At 37.5% G+C, this 13,049-nt stretch overlaps 1 protein-coding gene across 2 annotated transcripts in view; it reads right to left on the bottom strand.

Moving 5' to 3' along the window:
- Positions 1 to 2,929: 2,929 nt before the first annotated feature.
- LOC100731719 (zinc finger protein 14-like) overlaps positions 2,930 to 13,049 on the bottom strand; it is a 45,780-nt gene continuing 35,660 nt past the window's right edge. For both annotated transcript variants that reach the window (XM_063233570.1, XM_063233571.1), the window contains exon 4: positions 2,930 to 9,323. In XM_063233570.1, coding sequence (XP_063089640.1) covers positions 7,493 to 9,323 — 1,831 coding nt within the window. In that variant the 3' untranslated portion in view covers positions 2,930 to 7,492. The remainder of the gene's footprint in view (positions 9,324 to 13,049) is intronic.

Here is a 13,049-nt window from a genome sequence, read left to right as displayed (position 1 = left end):
ACAAATTTTTTTAACCTACACCAAGGCCAGACAGTTTCCTAGTTTCCGATTTTGCCTCAATAATGATTACATGGCTGGATGTGGTGGCACACACTTGAAATACCTGCACTCAAAAGCGTCAGGAAGGGGGATTGCTGTGATTGTGAGGTCAGTGTGAGCTCCAGAGTCAGACATCGTCTCAAGAATAATGATAACATAAACTGATCAGTGATGTCAGAACACATTTATCTATTAAGTTCTCTTCTGTTCTTCAAGCCTATGACTAGTTTTGGCTAACTCAAAAATGAAGCAAAAACACAATTCTTCCTTCATGCTCACCCTAAGAACAATCATTTTCAGAGACGATCTTCCACACTGTGAGTCCTACTACTGACACTCTATCATGCCATTCTCTCTCTCTCTCTCTCTCTCTCTCTCTCTCTCTCTCTCTCTCTCTCTCTCTCTCTCTCTCTCCCTCTTTCCATTTTGGGCAATAATACTGGAAAGAAAACTTAGGACCTTGTGATTGCCAGGCAGGCATTTGTGTTGCTGAGCTACATACCCGGTGCCATTCGCTTTCACATCCTTTCCACTCTCATTTCATTCACGCTAAACAGAAAACTTTTCATGCCTAACCTTTGATCTCCCTGCACAACTTGTATTTGTGTCTTCTCCTTTATGTTAGTGCTCCTTCTTTAGAATTCTCTGTTTCACTACTGAAACAATGTCTATGATCAGGCCTAGCTCTATAAGCCACTAATTCAGAGGTAACACCCCTAGCTAATAGTAGCAATATTCTGCAAGAGAAAAAAACTGAAACAAAAGCAAACACTTCAACTCTCCCAGACAACCTTGATACTCACCGTGGTCATAAAAAAAAAAAATCTGATTTCTGAGAGTAAGCACATTGCCAAGCATAACGGTCACAAAGCTTGCTGAAATGGAACGGCATTCCTCATCCACTTTACCATTTCCTTGTGATGAGGCAGAGACACCTATGGATTTCCAACTCTAAATTCCTCATGCTCTATAATTCCCTCTTCACAGAATGAAGCTTTGCCTAAGACTTTACGATTTCTCAAAAGAATAGATTACCTGAAGCCATGTGATACACTTGTTAACAAATTGTTGGCTTCAGGGATGTGTAGGACTTTAGTAACGTATATCTTTGAGTCTATCTGGTGGAGTCATGTGAGTTCGACCTGATGGACCAACTGTGGTCCCTGGATCCTTTATCTTAGGCTCCTTTTCTGCTCTCTGGCTCCTTGAACTGAAGATGAAGTCACTTCTTCTCCTCCACTCCTGCTCAGCCGCTGCAGCACGTTTGTTTATACACTGAATTTCAATCCCTCTGTTAGGCAATTTTGTATGGCTCACCTGAGCACCTCATTCTCTTGGAACTGGAACAGCTTGCTTACTGGGCTCAACTCTGACTACATGTTCTTAGGGTTGGCCATTTTTAGCTTCACATGTGTGATTCAGCTTCAGCTGCTCCTCATGTGTAGAGGGAGAGATTTACTACTGGAAGTGTGCCACAGAAAATCCTGGTGATGAGGCAACAAAAAGTAAAAATATTAAGTCTGGGAGCTGACTCCCTTTTCCCAGTGGGAAAATGAAACTTCTTATGCCCTAATATTTACTAAAGGAAGACCCTTAGCTGGAGTCACTTAAAGCTTCTCACTAATGTGTCAGATTCATCATTCTTAGTCCCTTAGTCTTTTATACAGAAACTGTATAAAAGAATCAATCTTTGAGGCTGATAACAAATATTTAATATATATAATATATACAATATTTAATATATATATAAATTAGAGATTGACGAAATTTTTGCATGCCAAAATCAAAATCATCTGTAGAAACTTACAAGGAAAATAGATCACAACCTCAGAAAGAAAATATGCATTAACGGCTGTCACTTCTAGCCTCTGCATGCATCTCTCTCCACTGCTGTGCAGCTTTTCACTGTTGTGTTCTCTCCAGCCAGAGGCCACCTACAGGGAAGCTGCTGTCCAGAACGCATCAAGGGAAATTCATTGCTCTTTCTCTGTGGGCTCCAGTTTGGTCTCATTTTGAAGACGTGATTCACATGCATCTCAATAACATTTGTAAATTACGTAAGACAAGAATGATGAATCTGAATCTTTAAACATGACATTGTGGCAATGCATGATTCCTTTTATCTTATCTGATGAAGCAAAGGGAAATGCTGAGACACATTCTGTTTATTTAAAAATGAAAAAATAAGATGCCTTTGAGAATAAAAGTTCTGGGGCTGGAGGTTTAGCTCAGCGGCATAAGCACCTGCCTTGCAAGCAGGCGGTCGTGAGTTCCATCCCCGGTACCGATAAAAATGAAAAAGACAAAAAAAAAAAAAAAAAAAAAAGTTCTATAAATACTTATACATAATCTAATAGGGTTGGGGAACTTCACAGGAAGGTGATGCTTGTTTCCTGGTACTGTCTCTCTGATGTTTCTATTCACTCTGCCATTGAAAAATATTTCTCTCCTTCACCTCCATTACCATAAACCCACAAAGTATTTTCTAGAGTACATGTTGAATGTCCTAAAGATGTATTTTCCTTTCATAAATTTATACTTGATCCAGGCTTATTCCTTCTCAGCATCGATCACACCCTATGTGAAACTACAGAAATGCCCTGGCACCAAGATAGAAAGTTTTCAAGAACTGGTGTGATTTAGACATGGGAGTGGAAGAGTGGCTGTTCTTGGCACTGTACACACTTTTTATCATTTGGCAAGCTAGTCAGTCATGTGACCTCAGACCACTTCTGTCCTTTCTTCTGCTGTGACAAGCCACACATACAGGATCAGGAAACTATTAAAATAAAAACATACTGCCCCCTTATCTGCTTGGCATATGAATCCATGTGCCAAATCTATGCTTCCAACAGAAGACAGAAATAAAATACACACATAGCTTTGCATATACATCTATAAAAATTTATTAATTATGCAAATATTTACATTAATGGATACCGAAATGGTTATTAAAATCAGTGCAAATGGTGCCATGTGAATGTGCTGTTTTTCTCTAAATGTTGCTCTCGTTATTGTACTCACCCTTCTTTTAACAGTGTGACATCACACAACTGTTATGATGAGATCCATTAAGATAAACGATGGATCAAAGTGGCATGAGATTTAATCATGTTACTAAGAATAGCACTTGATTTGAACCTTGTCATTTTAAGTATTGGAATTGTTAATATTAGACCCTACTAATCTGGCAGAATTAACATGTGGATAAAGAGGGACACGATTACCATACCTGCTGTCACATCCCTTAACACATGTACTGGATTTTTCAGAGCAAAGCTTGTAGCTCAAAACCCAGCATCCCTTCATGAAAAATTTTGGTACGTGAATCTGATGCTTGTTTTTGTGCACTGAACTTAAATGCTTGTGATCAAGATGTGCTCATGCTTCACATTTGTGGGTTTCCATTTCTAAGGTCACAATGTGGCCTCTTACCCATCATGCAGGATTCTCTTCACTGGAATCATTCTGCGGATTTTCTCTAGAAATATATAAAGGACACTGATATTCTTATACACTTGTATATATTTAGGAAGCTGCTATGTAGAGATGAACAAATTTGCTTTCAAGGATACTGTTTAATTTTACTTTTATAAGAAAAAACAAAAGACAAGTATCTGGAACATCAAAGATAGTATACAAATGGAAATAGGATGAAGAAATGATGAAAGGGTGAGAAAGGAGACTGAAGGTGAAATAGAGTTCATGCCCTTCCTGTGACCTGGCATAAGCTATGCGGATCCCAGGAGAACAAGCCCAATGTGCCCATCCTGTGAGTTAGCAGAAGCCATGCTAGGAGGACTAACAAGGACAAGAACCCTTCTCGTGAGTCAACTAGCACATGGGCTGGGAGACAAGACACCCAAACCCCATAAGCAACTGGCTGATTCTAATGGTATGAGCAGTAATTTTGAAGATGAGACATTATGTAACCATTGTTGATTTCCTATCATTGTTTTGAATTTCTGTATAACTTACACTGCTCTTCTGATTAGCTTTATTCTGTCTTATTTTATTCTCTTAAGTTCAGATGCACTGCTTACATGTACAACATTCTGATAACCAAGTAAATATACATTACATGTAGTAATATAAATTTTATTTAATTACATTACATGTAGTAATAAAAATTTTAAGATTTTTCTAGATCTTGGATTATTAATCTTGTCATCAGCATGACTTGATGAAGATATTTCATAAAACCTGCATGGTTGTGTGTCCTTCTAGAGAAAATAATTGATATGTGGGCCACTGATCTGAGTGGGAAAAAAAACTGTCATGAGGAAAAAGTGTTAATATGCAAAAGGATTTGGCATTGGTGAACCAAAAAAAAGTGGAAGAGAAACTTCTGCATACTTGAATTGTCTTAAATAGGTTTGACGTTTAGTGGGGTCATCATTCAACATCAGACTCGTGTTCAGTCTTGAACACAAATCTTTATTAGGCTTCTTCTATGTCTTCCCTCAGGGTTGTATGTTTCATTGATTCTTCTTGTTCTTAACCTTCTATCTTGATTTGAATATTCAGTAGCCATTCACTAAAGGAATATTTTCAAAATCTTTTCTAAGAAAAGTAGCAAAAGAAACTTTTATATACACATGTATATGTATGTTTCACTGCAGTGCAGTAACAGCACTGAACCCAGGAGAGAATATAATGAGGTTGGTGTTATGTGCATCATTACCTCAATAAAGATGAGGTGGTTACAGCTGTTCCTTGAGGTTTAAAGTGGCAATGTATCAGCAACTGAAATAGCTGAAATGCACTCAATATCCAAAAAATAATGAACATAACACTGATGCCCTTGCTACCTTCACATGCATATAATGCTTATATTAACTCATAGTATAGTACAAATATATAACATTGAGCCCATTTTACAAGAAGACATCACATATAATTTACTAATGGAGTACAAAGAAGAGCATTTATTATTGTTTGTATCTGGTGGCTGACAGGGCAGTGCTTACTGCTGCTGCCTCACAGAAAAAGTGAATACTGATGCAGTAAACAGGGATATACACGGGTCACTGAGATCTCATGTCTTTAATTCTTCGGGGAAGATAGCCACAGAAGGAAACACTACACCAAACAGAATTAGTACTTATAGTCTTTTAATATTTTTTTCTTTTTGATAGGGTTTTGCTGTGCAGTTCAGACTGGCCTTGAGCTCACTTTGTAGCCCAGACTCGTCTCAAAATAATAATGATCCACCTGCCTCACTCCTGAGTTCTGGGACTACGGGTATGCTCCACCACGCCCAGCAGATTTTTTTAATATTTTGTACACAGACTTTGGTACTAGTTGAACTACTTACATTCCCACCAATGATGCTGAATGGTTCCTCTTAAGACCCCTACAGCCTCATGAACTTTCTTTTGAGTTTGTGGTGATGTATTTTGTCTGGAATGAGATAATGTTCCAATTTGCATTTCTATATTGGGCAAAAATGCTCAACAGTTTTTCAGGTACTTACTGGCAATTTGTATTTATTCTGACAAGTGTGCATTCATTTCACTGTCCTATATTTTTGTTTTTGTTTTAGATGTTAGATCTCAAGGACTGTGAGGCAAATTTTTCCCATTCTGTAGGTTATTTCTTCATTCTTCTTTGTGGTTGAATTGCAAGCACGTTTGTGTAGGAATTTTTAAATGCTATATAGTCCTTTTTGTTATGTCATTCTATTTTCTGTCCAAAACACCAGTTAACAGTATTGAGAAAACAAATTATTTTTATATCTCTGCATTCAGAACATGAGATGCTGGGCTCATTCATGTTTCACTGTTTATGTTTCACTCTGATTCAGGCAGATATGTGGCTGCTGCACACATACCACCATAAAAAATATTTCCTGAACAAAACCACAGTGATTTGCAATACTTTGCTTTCAATACTATGCTATGTTTATATTATTGACCACAACTGGTTTCATTCTTTAAATTTCAAATTCAGGTATAGAGAAAACTGTTTCAGTTTCCTGTAGCCTCTAGGTAAATTGCCCCCAAAATTACCTTCTATGCCATAATCATCCCATCTAAGCATCTCCTGCTGCTGGGACTAAAGGAATCACATTTGGCTTAGACCTTTGTACATTAATCATAAAACACACCATAATTAACACTTTCTAGAGATATTACTGTAATTCACGATATGCTTTTGGAGCCATGTTGTGGTTCTCCTGGTATAAGAATATTAAAAATTTACAGCAGAATGGTTTATCTTTTTTTTTTTTTTTGGTACATTTGGTGGACAAATTAACACCAAATTAAAAGTCAATGTAATATAAACGTAACAAGTAAAATTTTCACTGTAAGAAGACATAAAAATTTGTGTAAAGGAGAACATTGTCTCCAGTAGAAAAGAAAATCTTGCAACATTATATACATGACATAAGGTACAACAATGTCATAATATAAGCAGGTATCTTGTCACAACATGAAAAATACAACATTTTCTAGTCTATAGTGTGGAAAACACCTGAAACGTTGTCAAAAATACATGTTCAAAAGCTTCTGAAAATATAAATCTTAATATAAAGGGTAGCATGGAATTCAGAAACATAATTTGTTACACCAAATATGGAGCATATGTACTAAAAATTTAGAAGAAACATATGGCCATAAGCCAACAATTAACAGAAAATGATATAAAAATTAAGCTTTTTTAAAATGAGCTATATCATTCCATTTTAATGATAAAACATTAACTACATAGATACTAACTACCACAAAATAAAAAGCACATTTCAGTTCACCATTTACTTAAAACACACTTTGGATTAGGCAGACACTCAAAAATACAAAACTATGTCAACTCTATATGTCTATATTAAACTATACATATATATAATCTACATATGTATAATTTATTTACTGAAAATCACACAATGTGTGTACTTTAGGATAGTTCCACCTGGGATTTGTGTGTATTGGAAATGTCATGAAGAACAATTGATACCAAATTTTTGGATTAATTATTTCCTCAGGTCTCCACTAAGAGAAAAAGTGCCACAGGATTTTCAATAGGCTTACATATATAAACTTGCTCCCCAGGAAGGGTTCTTTCATGTATTTAAGACTGTCTGTGGATGGCATCTTTCCTACACTGCTACTCCACATAGGATTTCTGCCCAGAAAGCTCTTTCACATATGTGACAATCACTATGTGTGCTGAAATTATTCACAATTGTTTACATACATAGGATGAATTCTTAGTGTGAGTACTTTAATGTATTTCACATTCACTGTGTCTGCTGAAATTTTTACAACACAGCTTACATACTTGGGGTTTTTCTCCAGTGTGAGAGCTTTCATTTATTTGCCAAGATTTGCAGTTGGTGAATATTTTTTCCAAATTGATTAAATACACAGATTTTCTAACCAGCTAAGTTCATTCATGTATGTTACATTCAATATGTCTGGTGAAGGCTTTCCCACAGTTTACATACATAGAATTAATATCCAGTGTGAGTTCTTTCATGTGCTTTACATTGACTGTGCCTGGTGAAAGCTTTCCCACACTGCTTACATATATAAGGTTTCTCTCCAGTGTGAAGTCTTTCATGAATATGACAATATCCCTGTGTGGAGAAAGCTTTCCCACATTGTTTACATACATAGGGTTTCTCCCCAGTGTGAAGTCTTTCATGTATTTGACAATATGCATGTGTGGTAAAAGCTTTCCCACATTGTTTACATACATAGGGTTTCTCCCCAGTGTGAATTCTTTCATGTATTTGACAAGACCCCTTTGTAGCAAAAGCTTTCCCACACTGCTTACATACATAGGGTTTCTCCCCAGTGTGAAGTCTTTCATGTATCTGACAATGACGTTTTGTATTGAAAGCTTTCCCACATTGCTTACATACATAGGGTTTCTCTGCAGAATGAACACTTTCATGTGTTTGACAATGACGTTTTGAGCTGAAAGCTTTCCCGCACTGCTTACATACATAGGGTTTCTCCCCAGTGTGAATTCTTTCATGTGTTCGACAATGGTATTTTGTGATGAAAGCTTTCCCACATTGCTTACATACATAGGGTTTTTCCCCTGTGTGCGTTCTTTCATGAGTTTTACATTCGCTGTAGCTCTTGAAAGCATCCCCACATTCCTTACATACATAAGGCTTCTCCCCAGTGTGAATTCTTTCATGTCTTTGACAAGATCCTTGGGTGCTGAACGCTTTCCCACACTGCTTACATACATAGGGTTTCTCTCCAGTGTGAACTCTTTCATGTTTTTGACAGTCTCCACGTGTGGTGAAACCTTTCCCACACTGCTTACATATATAAGGTTTTTCCCCAGTGTGAAGTCTTACATGTATTTGACAATATCCATGTGTGCTGAAAGATTTCCCACATTGCTTACACATATAGGGTTTCAGCCCAGTGTGAACTCTTTCATGTATCTGACAATGGTATTTTGTGCTGAAAGCTTTCCCACATTGATTACATACATACGGTTTCTCCCCTGTGTGTGTTCTTTCATGTGTTTTACACACACTGTAACTCATAAAAGCTTTCCCACACTGCTTACATACATAGGGTTTCTCTCCACTGTGAGTTCTTTCATGAATTCGACGATGAGTGTTTCTGATGAAGGCTTTGCCACACTGCTTGCATACATACGGTTTCTCTCCAGTGTGAATTCGCATATGTATTTGACAATATCCATCTGTGCTGAAAGACTTCCCACATTGTCTGCACACATAGGGTTTTTCCCCTGTGTGACATCTTTCATGATTTCGACAAGATCTCCGTGAGGAGAATGCTTTCCCACATTGTTTACATGCATAGGGTTTCTGCCCAGTGTGAATTCTTTCATGTATTTGACAAGATCCTTGTGTGGAGAAGGCTTTCCCACATTGCTTACATACATAGGGTTTCTCGCCAGTGTGAATTTTTTCATGTCTTTGACAGTATCTGTGTGTACTGAAAGCTTTTCCACATTGTTTACATTTATACGATTTCTCCCCTGTGTGCGTGCTTTCATGTGTTTTACAATCATGGCACCTAGAAAAAGCCTTCCCACAGTGCTTACACACAAAAGATTTTTCCCCAGGGTGAGTTCTTTCATGTCTTTCACAATCGCTATGCCACTTGAAAGCTTTTCCACATTGCTTACATACATAGGGTTCCCCTCCAGTGTGATTGCTTTCATTGATCTGAACATCACTGTGTGTGTCTGTCTCTTTCACATCCACATTAGCATCTGGAGTATAATGGAATACTTCTTTACACTGATTCCAAGATTTATCTCGATAGTATTTTTCTATCTCTTCATTTCTGCAAAGAAAAATGTCACAATAAAATGGGTCTTCATATTAATGTTTTACCAGAGCCAATTCTGTTTTGGTGCCTGCTAAGAAATTTTGACAATGAATTGAGTGCCTTGCAGGATATATTCAAAAAAGTCATTTCCAAAAGAGTGACATTCATTTGGCAATTTTAAAGTTGGTATATTTTTGAAACACAGAATGCTTATCTTCATTCTGGGTAATGGGTATATATATATATATATATCCTCTCCCTTGTCTCCTTACCCTGTTTGTCTAGTCCATCTGCAACACATTATTCTTTCCTTTGTCTGTACACTTCCTTTATTTTATTTTCTAATTTCTGGTTTCTCACATAAGAGGAACTATGTGATATTTCTCATTTTGTGTGTGAGTTATCTTATTTAACATTATGAGAGGAAGATTCAACTATTTCTTTTGCCAAAGGACATTATATTATTTATCTTTTTGGCTGATTATAAAGCACATTTCCTTTCCCTTTTTAGTGTTGGAAATAAAACACAAGTCTTGCACAAAATCTCCAGGTTTTTGTTTATTATCTGGATAGATTGTCATTGGTGATAAAGCTATTCAGGTAAAGCTTCAACTTGCCATTCTGAAGATTCTGGGTTGACAAGAATGTACAATCACATGGAGTCCATAAGCAACATTCCTTATCCAGGCATCCAGTGATAAGATATTTAAGCTGATCCAAGGGCTTACCAGTTATAAATTGACCTGCATTGACTATGGTATGCTTCCATGTATATAAAATGAGGATTTTGAGTCTTTTTTTTTCTTTTTTTAGATTCCAAAGTAAGGATTTTGAGTCTTTTGACAATATACCCAGGAGAAGCATGTCTTGATCAACTTTTAGAGACATCCGTGTACTGATCATCATAGTGACTGTATTTAGCATTCCACTAACAATGTGTAGGGTGCCCTCTAAGAATATTAAATCATAATGGGCTCAATTTTCTATAGAATGGCTTGGAAAACATAAGGAAACACTGTATTAACTTTTAGTTTGAATATTGCCAGTAGGTTAGCAATTTTTAAATACTACATGTGTTATATTCGCAGGTATCCATAGACATCCTGCAGATGAGTTCCTGTCAAAACACAAAAGTTTACTCCACATCCTGACAATCTCAGCAGTCAATGGGATTGTTGGCCACCCCCCCCCCCCAACACCTGGACATCCTCAGCACCCAAGGGAGCCTCAGCTTCCCCTAACTGACACCTGAAAGACTTCAGCAGCCCACAGGATCATCGGCACCCAGGAGCCCTCAGCAGCAACACCTATCAACACTTGCACCACCTCAGTGGACAAGTGGGAGCCTCAGCAACCTCTCCCCACACCCTGAGGATCTTGGTGGGCTGACAAGAATACAGCGAGTTCCCCCAAAGCAGAGGTCCTCACTGGGTCAGCAGGAATCTCAATGAACCCTCCACCCACCCAGAGGACCTTAGTGTACCTGCGCCAGTGAAGGTGATCTTTCCACACAGAAAACTCCAGGTGGGTTGGCAAGAGTGCTGGCAAGGCTCCCCCGCCCCGAAGGAACCCAACTGGGCTTGCAAGAACCCCACAGTCCTGGCTGGGGTACACACTATGGACAGGTGGGTCTGGCCTAAAGCCACAGTAACAACATGAACTAAGGGTTGGTTCACATCAATGATCCTACGCTAGTCACCCAGGAAGAATATAGGACTTACTCAACTGGCCCTGCAGGAGGAATTCAGGTGACTGGCCCCTCCCCTGCATTGTAGGACCAAGTGACTGAGTGAACATCAGCCACACAGTAGGACCCTAAGACTTACAGTATAGTCTAGACTTGCAGGATTGAAAGGACCAATATATTAACCCAAGAGATGAAAATGACAAAACAAAATAGCAAAATGCAATCTCAAGTGCCTAGCACAACAGGAACAAGTACAGAAGACACTGAAATAGGGCACATTGGAAGTCACAGGCCTGAAATTGCTGAAAAGCTAGCAAGTGAAAAAAAGAAACAAATCTATGAGGCTATGGAAGAAATCAGATTACAAATAATCTCGCAGGTAAATAAAGAAATAACAACCTTGATAAAGGATTTGCTCAAAATAGCCACAGAAGGCACAGATAAAAATTACAGGAACATGGGAAAATGAAGGAAACCTTGAATGAACAATATAGGAGAGAAACAGAATGCATGAGACACATTCAAAGAGATATTCAGGAAATTAAAATTCCACTGAAAGCTGACAAAACTGCTTGAATGAAACTGAAAACGGACTTTCAGACCTTGATGACAGAATTGCAGTAAGTGGTCATGAAAGGAAAGCACTATTAAAAATAACAAGGGACTATGAAATAAAAATTCAGCAATTCCAAGATAATGCAAAGAAAACCAATATAAGACTCAAAGGTGTCAATGAGAATGCAGGAGTCAATGCAAATGACATTAAAAAACTATTTACAGAAGTAATACCAGAACATTTCCCAAGCATGGGAAAAAAATCTGATACATAGATAAGTGAGGCATATAGGGCTCCAAACAGCAATAACCAAAATAAATCTATATCCAGACATAGAAGAATCAAGATCCCAGAAATTCAGCATAAAAACAGAATACCCAAAGCTGTTAGAGAAAAGAAACAGATCATCCATCAAGGAAGAACAAACATACTGAATATGGCCATACTCCCAAAACTGGTACACAAATTTAATGCAATCTTGATCAAAATACCATTAACATCCCTCATAGATCTAGAGGAAATATTCCTAACATTTATTTGGAAACAGAAGAGACCTAGATTCAGAAAGACAATCCTAGGTAACAAAGGCAAGGCAGGAGGCATCACTATTTATGACTTGAAATTATACTACAAAGCTATTGTGATAAAATCAGCATGGTACTAGCACAAAAACAGACCTAAGGATCAATAGAACAGATCAGAAGATGCAGACTCAACTACAAAGACATTCAACCACCTTTGACAAAGTGACCAAACATGTTCATTGGAAGAAAGCCTCTTTCTTGGTGCTGGAAAAATCAGCTTTCCATATGCTGAAGACTAAAAACTAGACCCATGTCTATCACCATGTACTAAAGTTAAAATTGCTTAAAGATCTAAATATTAAAACAGAAACACTAACTCTAGTGGATGACAAAGTAGTAAAAATCTTGGAAGACATAAAGGTAGGCAAAGAGTTCATGAACAAAATGTAAACTGCATGGGAGGTACTTCAAAGAATCAACAACTAGAACTCATCTTATTAAAAAGTTCTTATACTTCAAAAGAAATCACCAACAGAGTGAAAAGAAAACCCACAGGTTGGGAAAGAATTTTGACCAACTATCCCTCAAAAGACTTAATCTAGAACATACAAAAATTTGAAAAACATCAGGCCCCTTAAATTCAAAGACCCAATCCAAAAATGGGCATCTGAAATGAATACGTACTTCTCAGATGAAGAAATACAAATGGCAAAAAATACATGAAGAAATGTTCAACATCACTGATCATATAAGAAATGCAAATTAAAACAACACTGAGATTCCATCTCACTTTGAAAAGAATGGCTGTCATCAAGAAATCAACCAATAACAAATGTTGGTAAGGCTGTGGGGAAAAAAGGACCCTTCTTCACTGTTGGTGGGAGTGTACACTGATGCAACCACTGTGGAAATCAGTGTAGAGGTTCCTCAAAAATCTTGGATTGGAGATCCCATTTGATGAAGCTATCCCACTT

Source organism: Cavia porcellus, unplaced genomic scaffold (assembly GCF_034190915.1).
Source record: "Cavia porcellus strain 051 isolate PalLab524CR breed Dunkin Hartley unplaced genomic scaffold, mCavPor4.1 scaffold_23, whole genome shotgun sequence".
Lineage (NCBI taxonomy): Eukaryota > Metazoa > Chordata > Mammalia > Rodentia > Caviidae > Cavia > Cavia porcellus.
Note: the sequence above shows the minus strand (reverse complement) of the source record. Positions and strands in the feature narration are given on the sequence as shown.